The sequence below is a fragment of the Geotrypetes seraphini genome, chromosome 2 (assembly GCF_902459505.1).
Source record: "Geotrypetes seraphini chromosome 2, aGeoSer1.1, whole genome shotgun sequence".
In the NCBI taxonomy this organism is placed as follows: Eukaryota; Metazoa; Chordata; class Amphibia; order Gymnophiona; family Dermophiidae; genus Geotrypetes; species Geotrypetes seraphini.
Genome location: NC_047085.1, coordinates 154,301,157 through 154,322,363, shown reverse-complemented (window position 1 = coordinate 154,322,363; position 21,207 = coordinate 154,301,157). Strand labels below are relative to the sequence as shown.

The 21,207-nt window shown below is 42.0% G+C and overlaps 1 protein-coding gene across 7 annotated transcripts in view; it reads left to right on the top strand.

Annotated features, from left to right (window-relative positions):
• PPP4R1 (protein phosphatase 4 regulatory subunit 1) overlaps nucleotides 1–21,207 on the top strand; it is a 354,086-nt gene that overhangs the window by 213,676 nt on the left and 119,203 nt on the right. For 6 of the 7 annotated variants that reach the window (XM_033934063.1, XM_033934068.1, XM_033934065.1 and 3 more), the window contains 3 exons: nucleotides 12,182–12,315; nucleotides 12,861–13,498; nucleotides 19,944–20,122. In XM_033934063.1, coding sequence (XP_033789954.1) covers nucleotides 12,182–12,315; nucleotides 12,861–13,498; nucleotides 19,944–20,122 — 951 coding nt within the window. The remainder of the gene's footprint in view (nucleotides 1–12,181; nucleotides 12,316–12,860; nucleotides 13,499–19,943; nucleotides 20,123–21,207) is intronic. The other variant, XM_033934064.1, reaches the window with a different exon arrangement.

The window sequence follows — 21,207 nt, the reverse complement described above, 5'->3', positions numbered from 1 at the left end:
CATAAAAGATTTCTATTACACCCGGAAAATAAATTTTGCAGTAGTCACCCCAACGCTGTGGAATGCCCTGCCACAACAACTCCGAAATGAACAACATCTAGATAAATTCAAGATTAGCCTGAAGACTTTTTTATTCCGTGACGCTTTCGCCTGTGCTTAGAGCTATCTTTTTTTTTTTTTTTACTTTTTTCTTCTTTTCTTCCTCTTCTCTCTTTCTTTTCTCTCTCCTTCACTCTTCTGTTCCTCTCTTATTTAACCAATCGCTTTAAAAAAGTGACCCCCACCCAATATGTTTTACCCCACTCCCACTTTCTCCTTCTCTTCTCAAAACATGTAACTTTTCCCCTCCTTTCCCTTTCACCCTCACTTTCATGTCTGTCCAGTTAATGTTTTTGATGTTCACTCATATCATCTTTAAATATTTATGACTTTTTTCTCTCTTTTAAAATTTTATTGTTAACCGGCCAGGTACCTATTGATGGTCAGTATATTAAAAAGATAATAAACTTGAAACTTGACACGGTACTACTCGAAAGAGTCCAGAGAAGAGCGACTAAAATGGTTAAGGGGCTGAAGGAGTTGCCGTACAGTGAGGGATTGGAGAAACTGGGCCTCTTCTCCCTTGAAAAGAGGAGACTGAGAAGGGACATGATTGAAGCGTTCAAGATACTGAAGGGAATAGACTTAGTAGATAAAGACAGACTGTTCACCCTCTCCAAGGTAGGGAGAACAAGAGGGCACTCTCTAAAGTTGAAAGGGGATAGATTTCGTACAAACGTAAGGAAATTCTTCTTCACCCACAGAGTGGTGTAAAACTGGAACGCTCTTCCAGAGTCTGTTATAGGGGAAAACACCCTCCAGGGTTTCAAGACAAAGTTGGACAAGTTCCTGCTGAATTGGAACGTACGCAGGTGAGGCTGGACTCATTTAGAGCACTGGTCTTTGACCTGAGTGCCGCCGCTTGAGCGAACTGTTGGGCAGGATGGATCACTGGTCTGGCCCAGCAGTGGCAATTCTTATGTTCTTAAACTTCCGCTCAAGCTGCCTCCAGTTGTCTAGGATCTTAAAATAGTCTTAGCCAGACTGATGAAGCCACTTTTATGAACCACTAGCATCTACTCATTTTACGTTTCTAATTTGGAAAGTGGTCTTTTTGATCTCTATCACTTCCGCTCATCGAGTAAGTGAATTTCAAGCATTGGTCTCTGACCCACCATTCACAGTATTTCATTATGACAACGTGATTCTCAGGACACATCCTAAATTCCTCCCAAAGATAGTCACAGAATTTCACCTCACTCTATTTTGCTTCCAGTTTTCTTCCCAAAGTCTCATTCTCATCTTAGAGAAACAGCTCTACACACTTTGGACTGTAAGCATGCCTTGGCTTACTACATACAGAGGACTAAACCACACAGGACTTCACCTCAGCTGTTCATCTCTTTTGATCCTAACAGATTGGGCCTATTTGTCACTAAGCGAACTATTTTCACATAGTTAGCGGCCTGTATTTCCTTCTGCTATGCTCGGGCTGGCCTGTAGCTTGAGGGATGCATTACAGCACAGAAGGTCCAAGCTATGGCAGCATCAGTAGCTTTCTTACTTTCCACTCCCATTGGTGAAATTTGCAAAGCAGCTACTTGGTCCTCAGTTCATACATTCATATCTCACTATTGTCTAGAATCCTATTCCAGATGAGATGGTCGTTTCGGTTAAACAGTATTACAGAATTTATTTTCCTCTTAATGGCTAACTCTCCCTCTATCCCATTACAGTAAGCTAGAGAGTCCCACATGTGAGAATATGCTGCCAGTTTGTCCTATGATAAAGCACAGTTACTTACTGTAACATGTTATCTTGGGACAGCAGGCAGATATTCTCATATCCCTTCCACCTCCCCTGGTCGGCTTCTTAGCTTGCTTATGGAACTGAGGTACCGCGAACCGGTGTCAGTTGAGAAGGCACTTGCGCATGCGTGGTGCAGGCAGTCACGAAGTTTCTGAAAACTTAAAGTGCAAGTACACTTTTACCACTGTTCATACTGGGCTCCGTGGATGACGTCACCCATGTGAGAATATCTGCCTCTGTCCTTGGATAACACCTGTTACGGTAAGTAACTGTGCTTTATCAGCAATGAACTGTCTTGTGGACAAATGCAAAGTGGTGCACATTGGAAAGAATAATCCAAATCATAGTTATCGGCAGTGGCGTACCACGGGGAGGGGGGTTAGGGTTAGGGGGTGCACAGCTGGCCACCCTCCCTATTCTGCCACTGCTGCCTTTCCTTAACCAGCAGCAGCGGCAGTAAACAGGGGTGTCCGCAGGTGCTCACTGGCGTTGCTCAGCTTCTGGCCGGCTCCCCTGCTGAAAGCCCTGGGTGTCCGCTCCTTGCGTGATCCGCGGCTGCGTCGGAAGCGTTCTCTCTGATGTCACGATGTCAGAGAGAAGGCTTCTGACGCAGCCGCAGATTGGTGAGGTGTAGACCCTCGCAGCTTTCAGCAGGAGAACTGGCTAGACATGTTGCTCAGGGGAAGGGGGGAGGGTAGAAATACTGCACAGGAATGGGGGAGAAATGCTGCAAAGGCAAGGGGGAGAGACATGCGACATGCTGCTGCTGCACAGGGAAGGGGGGGAGAAATGCTGCACAGGCAAAGGGGAGAGAAATGCTGCTGCTGCATAGGGAAAGGGGGGAGAAATGCTGCTGCTGCACAGGGAAGGGGGAGAGAAATGCTGCTGCTGCAGCACCCAATTGGGGAGAGAGAGGGAAGGAGGGAGAAGGAAGACAAGGGAGAGGAACCCGAGATGCCAAGTCCATGGGAGGGAGGGAAAGGAAAGATACCAGACCATGGAGGGGGAGGGAGAGATGCTATGGCATGAGGGAAGAGAAGGAGATAGAGATACCACACTATGGTGTGGAGTGGGAAGGAAGGAAGAAAGGAAAGGAGAAGAGAAAGAGAGAGATGCCAAAGCATAGGGGAGGGGGTGGAGACAGAAAAATGGAGAGGGGGTGAAGCTGAAATGAATCATGTGCAAAGGAGAGAAGGGACCCAAGATATACAGTTTATTGAAGGGACATAGAAAGAGGGAAGATGCCATATGGAAGAGAGATAGGGTGGACAGTATTTGGAATGGGCAGACTTGGTGGGCTATAGCCCTTTTCTGCCGTCTTTTTCTATGTTTCTATGTTTCTAGATGGAAGGGGCAGAGAGAGTGTGGGCAGTAGATGGAAGTGATAGAGAGAGAGGGCAGAAAATGGGTGGAAGGGGCAAAGAGAGGGCAGATGTTGCATGGAAGAGAGAGAGGACAAACGCTGTATAGAAAGAAGAGAGCAAAGAGAAGATGATTAAAGCAGAAACGACAAAAGATAGAAAGATTTTTTTGTTGCTTTACTTAGAATCAAGTAGTATTGTAACTGTATTGATAAAAGTTTATAAATAGGAAATGGAAATAAGGCAATTTTTTTGGACTAAACCCCTTTCCTCAGGATAGGATACCATAACAGCAGTATACTGTACTATTCTGAAGAGAGATTTGGCCTCTGAAAGCTAATTGAAATAAATGGTATTTTCTTATTTCTCATTATTTGTTTTATTTTTATTTGTTAATTTGTAAAGTGTATCAGTTTTTTCAAATTTACATCTACTGTCTTTATATTTTGCACAGTATTAGGGGACATGGGTCACTGTTTTTGTGGTGTTGTGGTGTTGCATTGTATGCAGAGTCTGGTTTCTTGGCGGTTCAGTTTAACTTTTGTCTACATATTTCTATTTTTAGTTTGTTGATTATTCCATATTGGGCGAGGGTGTATCTCTGTTCTGTGTGTATGAAAAGGACATAGTTTTCAGTTGGCATTGACTGTGCAGGATCAATTGACTGTGCGGGATCTTGCTTCTTTAATTTTACAATGTATGTGTTGGTGTTCTAGTGCTCACTGCAGTGTTTAAGATGCTGCCTTTTCCTAGGTACACTCTTGTTGTGCGATATGTGGATTGTTACTAAAAATCATATTTTTGATGTAGATGGGGGGTCAAAAAATGATGGGCCCCAGGTGTCACATATGCTAGGTATGCCACTGGTTATCGGATGCTAGGGTCCACCTTGGGGGTCAGCACTCAAGAAAAAGATCTGGGTGTCATCGTAGACAATATGCTGAAACCTGCCCAATGTGTGGTGGCAGCCAAAAAAGCAATCAAGATGCTAGGAATTATAGAAAAGGGATGGTAAACAAGACTAAGAATGTTATAATGCCTCTCAATGGTGCGACCTCATAAGAACATAAGAATTGCCGCTGCTGGGTCAGACCAGTGGTCCATCATGCCCTGCAGTCTGCGGCGGCCCTCTAGTGAAAGACCAGCGCTCCAACCGAGACTAGCCCTACCATCGCACACTCTTGCTCACCAGGAACTTGTCTAACATAATCTTGAATCCTTGGAGGGTATTTTCTCCTATGACAGACTCCGGAAGAGCGTTCCAGTTTTCCTACCTTGGAGAGGGTGAACAACCTGTCCTTATCTACTAAGTCTATCCCCTTCAGTACCTTGAATGTTTCGATCATGTCCCCTCTCAATCTCCTCTGTTCAAGGGAGAAGAGGCCCAGTTTCTCTAATCTTTCGCTGTACGCCAGTTCCTCCAACCCCTTAACCATCTTAGTCGCTCTTTTCTGGACCCTTTCGAGTACTACCATGTCCTTCTTCATGTATGGCGACCAGTGCTGGATGCAGTATTCCAGGTGAAGGGCACACCATGGCCTGGTACAGCAGCATGATAACCTTCTCCAATCTGTTCGTGATCCCCTTCTTTATCATTCCTAGCATTCTTTTTGCCGCCGCCGCACATTGCGCAGACGGCTTCATTGAGTTGTCGATCAGAATTCCCAAGTCCCTTTCCTGGGAGGTCTCTCCAAGTACCTCCCCGGACATCCTGTATTCGTACATGAGATTTTTGTTATCGACATGCATCACTTTGCATTTATCCACATCTTGAGTATTGTGTTCAGTTCTGGTCTCCTTATCTCAAAAAAGAAATAGCAGCACTAAAAATGGTTCAAAGAAGAGTGGCCAAGATGATAAAGGGGATGGAACTCCACTTGTATGAGGAAAGGCTAAAGTGGTTAAGGCTCTTCAGCTAGGAAAAGAGACGGGTGAGGGGGAGTTATGATTGAAGTCTACAAAATCCTGAGTGGTGTAGAACGGGTACAAGTAGATTGATTTTTTTATTGCATCAAGATTTACAACGACTAGGGGACACTTAATGAAGTTACAGAGTAATACTTTTAAAATCAATAGGAGGAAATATTTTTTCAGAATAGTTAAGCTGTGGAACACGTTGCCAGAGGATGTGGTAAGAGCAGTTAATGTAGCTAGTTTTAAAAAAGGCTTGGACAAGTTCCTAGAGAAAAAGTCCACTCTGCTATTGAGACAGTCATGGGGAAAGGCAGTGCTTGCCCTGGGTCGGTAGCATGGAATGCTGCTACTATTTGGGTTTTTGCCAGGTACTTGTGAATTGGATTGGCCTCGTGACAACAGGATACTGGGTTAGATGGACCATTGGTCTAACCCAATAAGGCTATTCTTATGTTCTTATATTGTCTGTAGTCCACTATCTTGTGTTGTAGTTCTTGTTTCATCTTTTAGATTTAAATTTGCCTCTCTTTAACCATTCTTGTGTCACATTCTTGATCCACTTGTGGTTTCTGGAGTAGCTCTCTTTTTTTTTTTTTTTTTTTTGCTGTAGTCTGTCTCTAAGTGTTTGTCTATGCATCTGTATTTTTTTTTTCAAAAACATTTTATTGAACAGCCAAGTAGAAACCAAGACAGTATTTTAGTGCTGCCCGATTCGAATCGATTTACTTTGTAGAAAAATTGGACTCACCGATTCAGTGAGTCCTGACTTTCTTCCCAGTCTCTTAAAGCAGCAGCAGCGGTAATGGTGGCCGGTGGGAAAAGGCAGAGCTTTAAACAGGCAGTTTCTGGCTTGCCCTGCTAGGGCTTCCCTCTTCCGTGTCACTGATGACTTCACTGATGGCGCAGCAGAGGGAAGCCCCATTGAGGCAGGCCAGAAGCTGCCTGTTTAGAGCGCTGCCTTTTCCTGGCAGCCACCATCGCTGCTGCTGCTGCTGCTTTGGGAAGCCCGATGGGATGGGATGAGGTCGATCGGTCGGTGCTACACAAATCTATAGGAGGGAGGAAAGCTAATGCTCAGGTGGATGGGAGGGATGAATGAAAAGCTGCACAGGGGGTTAGGAGGGAGTAAAGCTGCTACACATGCGGTGAAAGAAGAGCAAAGGAGAGAGGAAGAATTATTGGACATGGGGTGAAGGGAGAGATGCAACAGGGTGAGGGGTGAGAGGGAGAAATCCTGCAAATGGTGGAGGGGAAGGAGACATGAATGGAGAAGAGAGAGGGAGAAATGTTGGACATAGGGTGGAGGGCAGCGAGAGAGAAAGAAATGTTGCACATGATAATATAGGGTGAGAGAGGGAGAGATGCTGCATGGAGGGAAATAGAGAGGTTTGACCCAGGGCACAAGGCAGGGAGAGAGAGATGGTAGACAGTAGGAAAGAGATGTTGGATATGGCACTGGAAGGGAAGGTACTTAGATGGAAGATGGATGGTGAGCACGGAGAAAGAAGAAAACGTCAAATGGGCAGGAGACTCTGGTGAACGTATTGATAGAAGAAAAACAGAAACCAAAGTTTGGGACGACCATGATCAGAATAATAAAATGACCAGACAATAAAAGGTAGAAAAAATAATGCTGTTTTCTATTTTGTGATTACAATATGTCAGATTTGACATGTATATCCTGCCAGAGCTGGTGTTAGAGTGTGCACTTGAGCTAGGACCTAACGGAGAAAGGAAAAGTCTTTTTTGTTTGTTTTGTTTACACCACAGTGCCAGCACATGGGGTTGGAGAGGACAAATGGGGGTGAAGAGGCTACAAAATAAACCCATCAGGGCATTTGAAAAAAATGCCCAATTGGGTGGGAAAAGTGAGTCGAATCAAAAAATCAATTAAATGGGCTAAATCAAATCAAAAACTTTTCCCTGAATTGGGCAGCACTACAGTATATGTATTTGATTTTTTAGGTTTTTGTTGAGGAAAAGCAAGCTTTTTATTTTGTACTGTGTTTTTATTATTTGTTCACCTCTTTGAATGATTGTTCTTCAAAAAAGTGGTTTATAAGTGGTTTGAAATAAATAATTCTTTAAAATAATATTCTCTGAGGACAAACAGACATGGTATTCTCACATCTGGGTGATGTCATCCACAGAACCCAGCACAGACAGTCAAAAAATGTACTGTCACCTTAAAGCCTTAAGACCAGCCCATAATGTGTACAAGCTGTTAACTTCACCTGACGTTGGCTTGCGGGACTTGCAGTTCTAAATTTTCCATGGAGTTGAGTTAGTCTCTCTAAGCACGTCAAACTTTTTATTTTATTTGTGTCTTTTCTGTTCTTTTTTTTTTCCTTCAGTTTTTGGCAGATTTTGTTTTCTTCCTCTTTTATCAATAATTTTAATTTTTTCCCAACTTTGGGATTTTAGGGCCTTTTGGCTCACTTCAGCTCTTTCCCATCTCTAAGTGTCAACTCTTTTTCGGTATACCATCTACTCGACCTCCCCGGACCAATGAGCCCCTTGACATTGCATAAGCAGTTTTTCCATTGATGTCCAAGGCTCCTAGTGGCTTCAAGTGGTGTACTCAATGTCAGGTACAGACCCAAATAACTGGTGTGTTCAGTGTCTGAGTCCTGAACATTGAAACATGCTCTCACATGCATAAGAGGGTGCTTAAAGCTAGGAAGTTGCAATTTGAGAACCATTTTGGTAGCACTTGGAGAACATCGAGTATGGCTGAAGACTCCAACCTCGATGCACAGCCATGTACTACTACAGCATCAATACCAGCACTGTTGATGATTTGCTCCACTTCTTCATTGTCAGCGCTACCATCAGGGGAGCCTCATAAATAGGCTAAGAAGACAAATGTGTCTCCCTGTCAAAGCATGCATCGGCATTGTCTTAAGCATCATCTACATCAGGGCTGCCCAAGTCCAGTCCTCAAGATCTACTGGCAGGCCAGGTTTTCTGGATATTGTGACAGGGAAGCTCCTGTCATGGTTAAAAAGACTGCTAGCCCAGTCAAAAGTGCAGAGGTTTGCCCTACTTAAACATTTAGTTTGGTGTGCTCATGACTGCTGTGGTGAGAGTGAACACCATGGTGAGATCAAAAGAGCTGTCTGAGGCCTTCAGAAAGAAGATTATAGCAGCTTATTAGTCTGGTAAGGGATTTAAAAAGATCTCAAAAGAATTTGACATTAGCCATTCCACAGTCCGGAAAATAGTGTACAAGTGGAGGACTTTCCAAACAACTGCCCACATGCCCAGGTCTGGCTATTCAAGCTGCCAAGATCTGGCTGTCCAAAGCAGACCTCGAGATGCTAAAAGAAGTCTCCAAAAACCCTAAAATGTCATCACAGAACCTACAGCAGGCTCTTGCTACTGTTGATGTGAAAGTGCATGTTCCTACAATCAGAAAGACTACACAAATTTAACTTGCATGCGAGGTATGCAAGAAGGAAACCTTTGCTCTCTAAGAGAGATATCAAGGCCAGGCTAAAGTTTGCCAGAGAGAACATAGACAAACCCCAGGACTTCTGGAATAGTGTTCTATGGACAGATGAGTCTAAAATTGAATTATTTGGACACCAGAAAGAGGACATGTTTGCCGTACACCAAATACAGTATTCCAGGAAAAGAACCTCATAATAACTGTGAAGCATGGAGGTGGAAGTGTCTTGGTTTGGGGATGCTTTGCTGTAACAGGACCTGGCCAGCTTACCATCATAGAATCCACCATGAATTCTACCGTGTATCAGAGGGTGCTTGAGGAACATGTGAGACAATCTGTAAGAAAATTAAAGCTGAAGCAGAACTGGACCCTGCAACACGGAAATAACCCAAAATATACCAGTAAATCCACCAAGGACTGGCTGAAAACTAAGAAATGGAGAGTCCTGGAGTAGCCGAGTCAAAGCCCTGATCTTAATCCCATTGAAATGCTGTGGGGCGATTTGAAACGATTGCTGTGGGGCGATTTGTACATGCAAGAAACCCCTCAAACATCTCACAGCTGAAAGAATTCTGCATTGTGGAGCGGGTCAAACTTTCCTCAGACGGATGTCAGAGACTGGTAGATGGCTACAAGAATTGTCTCACTGCAGTTATTTCAGCCAAAGGGGGGTTAACACTAACTTTTAGGGTATAGGGTGTCCTAATTTATTCCTCAGTTAGAATACACATTTTTGTTGATATCTTTTTTCATGAGTAAATCAAGGAATTTTTTTGTTGTCTATCTGCAATTACATCACTTTCTTTTACAGAGATAAATAAAAAAAAAATTGACATCGATATGTGAACATTTCTTAAGAAAGAACTAAATATTTCATGGGGTGTCCTAATTTTTTCACATGACTGTATATGCAGACTGGAACCACGTCGAGTTGCAGGCTTTTGACTACATATTGAGAGCATCCTTTTTGGTTTTTTAACAAGTACTTTGGCGCCATCTACTGACCTTTATTTATACACCCCCGAGGAAGGCTTTTTAAGCCGAAACACGGACCATGTTGGGGTCCAGTTCAAAAAGGATTGAAATACTCTTTGTTGGGCTTGCATCATTTCTTGTATATGTTAGCTATTTATATGTTTTATCAATAAATTTATTTTTCTGAAGTTGGTCGACTGTGTCCCTTCCCCACTCTTTTTCTGTTTTTTTCCACTCCCATCAAGGACATCTGTAAAGCAGCCACCTGGTCCTCAATCCTTACCTTCACATCCCACTATTGTTTGGAGAATCATGCCAGACAGGATAGTTGATTCAGCTAAGCAATTCTATAAAATTTATTTTCTACTTAGATGCCAACTTCCCTCCAACCTTGTTGATTTTGCCAGGCTCATGGTAGTTGTCAATAACTCTCTTCTCAGAGGCATGATCCTGGCAGCTAGAGAGTCCCACATGTGAGAATATACTGCCTGCTTGTCCTTGGATAAAGCATAGTTTCTCACCTATAACAGTTGTTTTCTGAGGACAGTAGGAAGATAATCTCACAACTCTCCCACCTCCCCTAGTTGGCTTCTTAGTTTTGCTAATGAGCTGATGGTCCTGCGAGCCGACAATGGGCAGGAAGTCACCGGCACATGTGCGGTACGGGCGTTCTTCAAAAGTCTTAGTGACAGTACACTTTTTGACTGTATCAGGCTCTGTGGATAACATACCTCCACCCACATGTGAGAATATCTGTCTACTGTCCTCATATAACACCTGCTACAGGTGAGTAACTATGCTTTTATTGCTTTGTTAAAGACATACTTATTGTGGCCAAAGTAAATTCACAAACTTTAGATCTGACCAGGATTCAAGACTATCTTTTAAGTATCAATCAGTGGTTAAAGACACATAGGTTAATCCTGAATATTGATAAATACACCTCATATTGGTTCACCAATTTGGGGCTTCAACCCAAAATTACTCTTTCTCTAGCTGGGAACCCTATTCTGTTGGTAAGTAAATTCAAATATTTGGGGATTATCCTCAATTATTAGCTTTCTTTTAATGATCAGATTTCAGAAATTACCAAAAAATGATTTTATACCTTAAGGTCATTATGCACTGTTAGACAATACTTTGAAGAATCAGCATTTCTTACACTTATTCATGCATTTTTAGTATCAAAGTTAGACTATTGCAACATTGCTTATGCAGGCACTTCTAAGATTAAGGTATTTACAAACATTACAAAATACAGCTCTGAAGATGTTAGGAAATAATACAAAATTTGATAATTTTACTCCCCTTTATATACACTATCATTGGTTGCTGATTACTTACAGAATTACAGTATATTCAAAATGTTGACATTAACTCATAAGGCATTGTATTGTCAAATAGCTGACTTTTTACACGTTTTCACAATCTCATATATACCAATGAGAATGCTTAGATTGTTGCAAGATCAGAGATTAGTGATATCTGCAATTTATATTTAAAAAAAGCCAGGTGGGGTGGGGGGTCAACAAGATCCAGGGCTCTTTATTACTCAGTGCCAGCATGGAATCAATTGCCTAAATTGATTAGATTATAGGAAAATTATACAAGATATAAAATATTTTTTCAAACAAGTATTCAATATATAGAATTTATAAGATGATCACATCTATTGATACATGTCTAGGGCACCGCTGATCGCTGATTGGTTCAGAGGGATATAGTAGAGACACTTTTGCACGTTAAAAATTTTAGCTTGATATGTATAGCTTGAGGTCTTTTCTATTAATTTTATGGAGTTCCTTTCCTTTATATTTTGAATGTAACTGCTTAGATCTGTTGTAAGTTAGTAGACAATCAAATTATAATAAACATTAGTGATATAATACAAGAAATTGAGAGGTGTTTTTTAAGGACCAATGAAAGAGATTTGAACCTATGTTATATTGAGACGACTTTTAGTCTCAATGTAAGGTATCTGAGGTCCTTTTTCCTCTCTTTAGAAAAAGTAAAACAAGTTAAAATAAAAAGTGGATAAATGTATAAGGATTCATTTTGAACCAGTATTGTTGACTAAGTGCTTTTTTGGGTATGTATTGGGCAGGCAAAATTGTTCAAGGAAATGGCTTTGAAAATTGCCCTTCCCAAGGTCATTGTCTATTTTACCAGAGCTACCTGTAACTTAATGTACAGTACCTAGATTTAGTTCTCATTTTTGCACTGAAGTTTACTTCAGCTATAGGAAAAAGCAGTCATTGACCTGCCAGAGAGAGAGAGAGAAGAACAAAACAAGTGATTGGCATAGTAAACGTAAGATTACATTATTTTTGCAGTCTTCCATTGTGGTTATTCAGTATCTATTAGGATTGCAGACCTCATTATTCCCAAGGTGAACTTTAGGAAGAAAGAACGTTCATTCTAGATACAGTTAGAAATACAGTTGTATAAGCTATGGTACAAAATTGTCTATAAGCCCAAGTGATTAGTAGCTGATCAAGGATTAGAGAGCCTAAGATGCTGGACTTAATTGCTCTTCTGTTTTTTGGAGATCATAAATAGTCTTCTAGTTTATAGAAAAATAATATTTTAAAAGCTGTATTTCATTACTGATTTGTCTTGGACTTCTTGTTAGGTGCGCCAAGCTGCCTTTCAATCTCTGGGACCTTTTATATCCACATTTGCAAACCCATCTAGCTCTATCCAGTATTTTAAGGAGGAAGATGGTAGGCCTACAGAGGATGGTAAACCAGCAGGAGATTGTAATAGGTATGGATGCTTAAAGTTTATTTTTGCTTTTTTATAAACTGTTTTTGCTTAAATAACCCCAAAATGTGGTTTTAATATTTAAAAGGATAAAAATTTTTTATGTACAAAAGTTGCTTCTTCAATTGCCTAGCATATATGCAGCTAAATCTGTGTGCATAAATTTGTCTGACCGGGCTGAAGATGTTGTTGGGTATGTGGTTTTGGTGAGGTTTGGACTTAGGCATGTATGAGTATTTTATAAAATATTTGCATAAGCTCATAAAATAAAATGGCAAATTTGTGAATGCCTATGAATATGTGTGTGTAGATATATATAGTCTTTGAGGTAACTTCAAAGGGAAAATACAGTATGTGCATACTGTCCCTTTTGTGCATACAACGACCATAAAATGTAGGTGGTCTGTTGTAAGATTACCATTTTTACTTGGTATGAGCAATATAGTTTCTCAAAAAGTGAGAAAAAAATATTGCACATTAGCAGAATATCTTGCTTTAAAAACTGGTTTCACATTAAATACTATAATTTCCATTTCTTTGACTTTCAGCAGTGAAAAGATCAGAAACTCAGGGGATGTCAGAGTGGATGCCTCCGGGGATGTCAGAGTGGATGCCTCCGGGGTTGTCAGAGTGGATGCCTCCGGGGTTGTCAGAGTGGATGCCTCCGGGGATGTCTTGCCAGAAGATATCAGCGACAGTGAGATTGAAGATCCTTTTGTAGACAGCAGTGATGTTAATTTAACAGTGGAATTGGAAACTCAGACAGAGGATGAAATAACTGGTAGATTTTGGAAGGAAACTGATATCCAGCCTGCTAAGTCTTTAGAATGTACTACATCCCTGGAGCCCTGCAATGAAGTAGTTGATGAAAATGAACTTGAGCCTAATGTTTCTAGCACAGAGGCTCATAGGAGATCTAGCTTCAGTTCACAGACAGACTCTGTTTCTGAGCATGAGTTATACAACTCCTTCCATTATTGGAGGACTCCTATTCCTGAGATAGATATTGATTTGGAATTGCTGCAGGCACAGGTGGTACCTGAAGTAAAATGTAGCCCCAAGAGTCAGCAGAGGACACAGGACATTACTCCATCACCTGTTTCCAACATCACCATGGCTACAAGGAAGGAATTAGAAGAAATGCTAGAAAATTTAGAACCTCACATAGATGACCCAGACATTAAAGGTATTTATTTATAAATATTTATTTATTACAAGCTCTTGATATACTACTATAGATGCCTGTGGTAAAAACAAAGAAGTTTATAGCATTGCAAAAAAGGGAGAAATTAGAGAGGGAAAGGGGCAAAATAAAGAGGAAGATGGATTAAGGAGAAAGCAGGACGGGGAGAAAAGAGGAGGGAGAGAAGAAAGGAAAGTATAACCTGAAGGTCATCCAAAGGCTAATTGAAATAGCCAGATTTTAGCCATTTCATGAATTTGAGGTAACATGCTTAGTTGATTGTAGAGTGGGAGAGAGTTCAAAGGTTTGGACTCAAATATAGTCATAAGAGGGGTACCTGTGGGGTTTTCAAGTTTAATTTTCAAAGACAAGGTTTGGACTAGCAGGAAGAGCAGATGTTTTGTACCCATTTGAGAATGACACGGGGACAAATTTTTCTCCATCCCCGCTGGAACTCATTTTCCCATCCCAGCAAGTTCTTTTCCTGTAAGCTCTCTCTTCATCTGCACAAGTCTCAAACACTTTAAAATCATAAGTGTCCGAGGCTTGTGTGGTTAAGGCAGAGCTTACAGGAATGAGACAGGGACAGCAACAAAACTTGCAGGGATGGGACGGGGAAATTGACTTCCTGCGGGGACAGGGAAAAATTTGTCCTTGTGTCATTCTCTAGAACCAGTGTTAAGATAAAAGTATATGCAGAGATTTCAAAGTGAAATTCCTAATTACATTTTCCCTCTGCTGTAATCTCACACTTTTTTTTCTTACAAATGTATCCATACTGTGAACAGTGTGCATATTTATAGCTATAAGGAATGGAGGAGCCAGTTTTCAGAGGCCTGTTGTACATGGGTAACTTGTTTTATCCCAGGACAGGCAGGCCTATATTCTCACAGATGGGTGACATCACCACGGAGCCCTCGGTACGGACCACTTTAAGAACTTAGAAAGTTCTTGAATCCCTACCGCGCATGCGCGAGTGCCTTCCCGCCCGCCGTAGGCGCACGGTCCGTCAGTTATTTAGTTTCTGCGGAGCTAGTCAGTTGGCTCTTTTTGCTTGTGCGTTTTCAACTGCCTTCTCGCTCGCGCGGTTTCATTTTCTTGATCTTTTGTGATCGTACTTTGTTGTTTTTTGTTATATTTTATTTTATTTAGTTGTCGTTAGTAAAAAAAAAAAAAAAAAAATTTACGTTTTCGCTTTCGCGAACTTGGCCCTGCGGGGCCTTTTATCAGACTCAACCTTCGACTTTCGATTTGGCTGAGGCTGTTTTTTCCTCTATGTCACGTCCATCGACAGGATTTAAAAAGTGTGAATGCTGTGCTCATCCGATTTCTATTATGGACCCTCATCGTTGATGTCTTCATTGCCTCGGGCTGGATCATCGGGCAGAGACTTGCACACGCTGTTCCACTTTATAGAAAAGGACATTGAAAAATCATCGGCTTCAACAACAATTATTATTCGGTACCGGCATGGAGGGTGATTCGCATCGACCCAGGTAGCGGAGGCTATGCCGAAGTCTTCATCCCAGCACTCAACATCGCAGGATTCTCCGTTGGTGTCAGTGAGTAAGCTGGCTAAGAAGCCTTCCCCTTCCTTTTCAGGGTCTCAGGTCACTAGTGCAGTGAGTCAAGTCCTGCCAACCTCGAGACGTCCCAAGAAACGCTCCGCTTCAATAGAGGTGAGTGCCTCGTCATCAGCCTCCTCGTCTCCGGAGCGTCGAGCGGCACCAAAGGTACCAGTGAAGAAACAAGTGGTACCGGTGCAGTCTCTCGAAGACAAAATTGCTTCAGTGGTTAAAGAGCAATTGCGAGAGCACTTAAGGGAGCAGTTACAATTACTGCTTCCTGTTATGTCGACACCGGCTACTCCAGTCTGAGCCCATGGTAACGGCATCGACTTTGTCATCGTCTCGATCAGCATCGATGCGAGCAGGGTTTCATACCCCGATGCCGACGAAGAAGGATTCCTTGGTACTGAGCAGACTTTCTTCTGGCGCGGTGTTGGATTCGGTTCGACATCGATCAGTGGTGTCACCAGAGTCAGTGTCGATGTCGCTTAAGTCAAGCAAGTCTGTTAGAAAGACTAAACATGTTGAACCCTCGACACCGGTTTCATCTGTTCCTCTGTTATTATCATTCCTATTCCGGGGTTTTTTCAAAGAGGTCAAAGCAGATGACTCTATGCATTGTCACCTCAGTAACAACCATACAAAAATAGACAAATATACCCCTCTCCCGTTTTACTAAACCACGATAGCAGTTTTTAGTGCAGGGAGCTGCGCTGAATGTCTAGCGCTGCTCTCGACGCTCATAGGCTCCCTGTGCTAAAAACCTCTATTGCGGTTTAGTAAAAGGGGACCATAGTGTAAAATATAGACAGCTGATATAAATTCAGACACATTTTGATCACTAAATTGAAAATAAAATCATTTTCCCTACCTTTGTTGTCTGGTGATTTCATGAGTCTCTGGTTGCACTTTCTTCTTCTGACTGTGCATCCAATCTTTCTTCCCTTCTTTCAGCCTGTATGCTTCCTCTCCTCCAGACCTCATTCCTTCCCCCAACTTTTTCTTCCTCTCTCCCTGCCCTTTCTTTCTCTCTGCCTCCCTTTCCTTTTTTCTCTCTTCATGCCCCCTTTCTTTTTTTCTGTTTCTCTTCTTTCCTTCTGTCTCCCTGCCTGCTCCCTTTCTTTCTTTCTCCCTGCCCTCCCCCAAGCCACTGCCACTGCCGGCAAATTAGAAGAGCAAATGGTAGGTCAATTTATGCCACTGTATTGTTCTTGAATTGCTGAAGGAGAATGATACCTTAATATCAGATATTAGTCCCTTGTAGACAATACAAGCAGTCTCGAACAGTGTTCTTTTTTTCACTGGCAACCAGTGGAGTTATCGCAGCAATGGGCTGGCCTGCTCAAATTGGTGTACTTGAAAGATTAGTCTGGCTGCAGTGTTATAGAGCAGTTGTAATTGTTTGAATTCATTCTGTGATACCAGAATATAGAGAGTTGCAAAAGTCCAAATAGGGGAGCCTGTGCAACTATCTTGAAACTATTCTGGGTTAAAACATAACTTATCGATCTAAGTTGTCTTAGCCTGAAGAAAAACATATCTGAATTTTGGAGATCAGATTAACTCAGTATTTAGAAAAACATCAAAAACTTTAGATTTTTATTTTTTAAGTTTCTCTCCCGAGACTAACATCAGTCTCTATGAGGAAGGGAATTGTAGTCACCAAAACAAAGGCTCTCTTTTTGTTTAGTTTAAGGAAGCCGCCACCAATGGATAACAGGCCCCAAAGCCGACACCGACGCCGCCCCAAGCTCTCCCTGCTTCGGGGCCGACCAGCATTCCTCTCCCCGATGTCAATTCTGCCGTCGGGGAGAGGAAGGCTGATCGGCCCAAGATCGCGATGGACCTGTTGGGGAAATGCTGCCGGGTCCTGCCTTTGCAGAAACTGAAAGTAGGAAGGACCCGGCAGCAAGAAGAGCAAATGGAAAGCTTCACTGACCTGTCTCCCGCCTTAGCCCGTAGCGAACGCTTGCTTCAGGGCTCTCAACATGTGTGTGCCGGCTTCCCTTCTCTCTCCCCCCCCTCCCCCCCCGGACATAACTTCCAGTTTCGGAGTGAAGAGAAGGGAAGCCGGCACACACACGTCAGAGCCCCGGAGCATAAGTTCGCTACAGGCTGAAATCTCCAAGCCGTTTTTTGTTTTGTGTTTTTTTTTTTTTTATGTTCAGCAGCGGTGGCGGCAGCAGCAGCAGCAGATAATAGCCGGGTGATCATCTAAATTAGCCGGATGGACCGCCCGGGTAAAAGGCCCTAGGGAGAACACTGTATTGTATACTGTAAAGTTTTAGCAGTATATAAAGTTTTAATTAAACAGGCCTGCATAACAGTAAAAAGAAAAAAAAAGTTTACCTCAGCAGGCTTGCAGTGAATAAGGTACAGTATTTATCATCAGTGGTCCTCCTAAAAAAAAAGTTTCCTCGTATTTTATATTAAATTGTGCTGCATCCGTAAAGCATATGAGGTTACATAACAGCCTTCAAAGAATTCACATATCATCTTAATGCAGAAATTCCTTATTCTGCTAAACCAGTCCAGAGTGATCGGTTTTATCACCTTATGAGCAGATGAGAGGCAGATAATCTGAATTGTTTCAGTGTTATAACTCATGAAATCTGACACAAAATACACAAAAGGAAATTTAGTTACCATAGTATTAGACTTCCACTAGTGTTCTGGCAGATGTTTGATATAACTGTATATGTCTTTTGATTCTTGGTTTTCACTATTGTATTCATCAGTGTTCCCCTCAAGCCTTTACCACCTTTAACATAAGTTTTAATTATTTTTCTTGAGCATAATGGGTGTGCAGTCCCAAAAGCTAAGTTATGCCCTTAATAGATCTATTGAATTGCCTTATTTTCATTTGTTTTTCTTACTTCCCTCTGATGGACTAGAATCTGTTTTTAGTTATTTAAAATATGATTGAGGATGCTCAGTACAATCCAAGAATAAAACAATACAAACATTAAAAATTGGAGTCAGCCAAACAGCTCAAGTGGCAGATGTTTACTACCATGCGGAGGATCCAAATTGAATTTTTGGCTGCAGCTTTTACTTTTCAGGCCAACCAAAACTAAGGATGCTGCAGAAACATTTTTTGCCCTTAGGGAACGGTCTCTCCAATATTGGTCAACAGCAACACTTAACAACCATATTTGTCATATTACATAGATCACTGCTGTTTGTGGCTCCTGACAAAGGCTTGTTACTGCAATAGGTGGGATTGTCTAGTTCAGTGGTCTCAAACTCAAACCCTTTTTGGGGCCACATTTTGGATTTGTAGGTACTTGGAGGGCCGCAGAAAAAATAGTTAATGTCTTATTAAAGAAATGACAATTTTGCATGAGGTAAAACTCTTTATAGTTTATAAAACTTTCCTTTAACAGTTAAAAGAAAAGATATATAAACTATAAAGAGTTTTACCTTATGCAAAATTGTCATTTCTTTAATAAGATATTAACTATTTTTTCTGCGGCCCTCCAAGTACTCTATTTTTTTCTGCAGCCCTCACATTTAAAGTTTAATATCTTTTCTTTCTCAAAACTGACACATTTCAATCACTATATTGAAAATAAAATCATTTTCCCTACCTTTGTTGGCTGGTGACTTTATTTTTCTGTGCTTTTAACTATGTTTCCAGGGCCTTCTTGTCCTCTGACTGTTTTTCTCTCTGTCTTCACTTTCTGCCTTGCATTCATCTTTGGTATTAACTTAATATTCAATTTTTCTGCTTTCTTTTCAAAATCTACGTTTCCATGTCTTAACTTCCCTTCCTATCTCTCTCTTTTTCCGTCCTATTTCCATAGTCTGACATCTCTTTCCTTCCTTTCTCCTGGTCTGGCATCTGTCTCCTTCCCTCCCCCCATGCCCTGGAATCTCTCCCTCCCCCTCCCCCTCCATGGTCTGGTATCTCCTTTCCTTCCCTCCCTCCCTCCCATGAACTTGGCATCTCTTGTTCCTCTCCTCTCCCTTGTGTTCCTTCTCCTTCCTTCCCTCTCTTTCCCCAATTGGGTGCAGCAGCAACAGAAGCAGCATTTCCCTTCCCCTTTCCTGTGCAGTAGAAGCATTTCTTTTCCTCTTTCCCTCCCCCTCCCTTTCCCTGTGCAGCAGCAGCAGCATTTCCCTTCCCCCTTTCCTGTGCAGCAGAGGCATTTCTCTTCCCCCCTTCCCTCCTTCTCCCTTTCCCTGTGCAGCAGCAGCAGCATTTCCCTAGGGTCCCCCTTTCCTATGCAGAAGAAGCATTTCTCTTTCCCCTCCCCTTCCTTGTGAAGCAACAGCATGTCTGGCCGGCTCCCTTGATCAGTAGATCGTTCCGTTCAAAGCCGCGAGTGGCTGCTCCTCGGAGATCCGCACCTGCGTCAGAAGCCTCTCTGATGTTGTGATGTCAGAGAGGCTTCCGATGCAGGAGTGGATAGCGTGAGGAGCCGCCACTCGCTGCTTTGAACGGAACGATCGACTGAGCAAGGGAGCCGGCCAGACATGCTGCTGCTCCACATGGAAGGGAAGGTGGAAGAGAAATGTTGGTGTGGATGGTGCGAAGAGCCGCCGCCAGCCACAGCTTTGACCGGAACAATCAACTGCAGCAAGGGAGCAGTTGATCATCGCGTCCAGACCACGGGCTGCAAAATAGCACCTGGAGGGCCGCGAGTTTGAGACCGCTGGTCTAGTTCTACTTGATTTGGAATGCCAAAGGAACAAGTGGAACCTAGCAGGTACACTAAAATAAGATTGACATTTGGATTGTAGAGGCCTGCTGCAAAATGTTAACAATTGTGACATAGGTGTACACCCTAAACCTTTAACTCTGTATTAGAAAATAATATTGCTCTTTCTTCTCTATGCAATTAATTCATTTTTTTTAATTTTTTTTTTAAATATAGCACAAGTGGATGTACTTTCTGCTGCACTCAGAGCCTCCAACATGGACACTCAGGAAGATGGGACAGCAGCAGGTCTAAATAGGAAAAGAATGTACCATAGTGAACTAACCCATGAAGCCCGGCTGCACTGTGCACTAATTCAGGATGATTTTGTGCCTTTAATAAGTGATCCTAATGAGGTAACATGTTGAGAAGTTTCTGGGCAGTTTTTATGTAATAATCTGATACTACAACAAGTGGGGAAGATATATAAGTGGCTCACAGAATATTTTTCAAACCCTTCTTTCTGTATGTGTATGTTTACGAGAAAAGGGAATTATGTGACTGGACCAATACCAAGCATTCTGTTTTAGGAAAGAAAAATAAAACGTAACATTAAACTATTAGATGTCACTGAAAACAGATTTGGGAAAATGGAGTTTGCAGTTTTACAGGTTTTAGTTGGCAGTACACAGAGCAGCCATGAAGAAATCTATACAATTCAGTCACTAGGTTTCACAGTAAAATTTACAACAAAGAAAATTGAAACACATATTTGAATCACCTAAGAGGCAGCTGATCAGGACTAGGGTGTTAGAGGCAAAAAGCATAAGAACATGCCTCATGGCATTATTTTCAGGCCGCGTGTGTGTGCGCGCGTGTGGTGTGTGTGTCTGTGTCCAGGAGAGGTTGTTGAAAGGAGCAATTCCTAACAGTTGTGTTTCAGTATAATGCTTATGAGAAGCTGGAACAGCTCCCATACAACTGCATTGGGCCAATTTTGGGGGGAGCTTATTTCTCTCGATCCCATAGCCTGATCTGCTTATTTTTAAACTTGATGTGTCTTTTAACCATTTTCCCATACACCAAATTTGGTCCTTTTCCGTTAGATTTTGGAGATGTATTTTTCCCCCAGACCTGCTTAATCCTTTATGTATAATTTTCCCCCCCACATTGTTGGGTTGGAAAGAATAAAAGTAGCAATAATAGTAGTGCACTGAAGCTATGTTAGTCCTGATTTTCCAAAAAGCTCAGATGCATATATATATCTCCAGGCTATTCACATGCAAAAACTGTCACAGCCATTTCAAGAGACTGGATGGTACCCATGGTAGATGGAAAGTGATTTTATGATAGGACATATCTATGTGAGACCTCCAGAAAGGTACGTGTTTCCAGTGCAGTAGGTGTTATTTTGGACAAGTGGGTAATTTCCCCATGACCATAAGCTCTGCAGAAGGAATCCACTCTAGATTTTTTCTGTAACCTCTTCACTGGGAGCTTT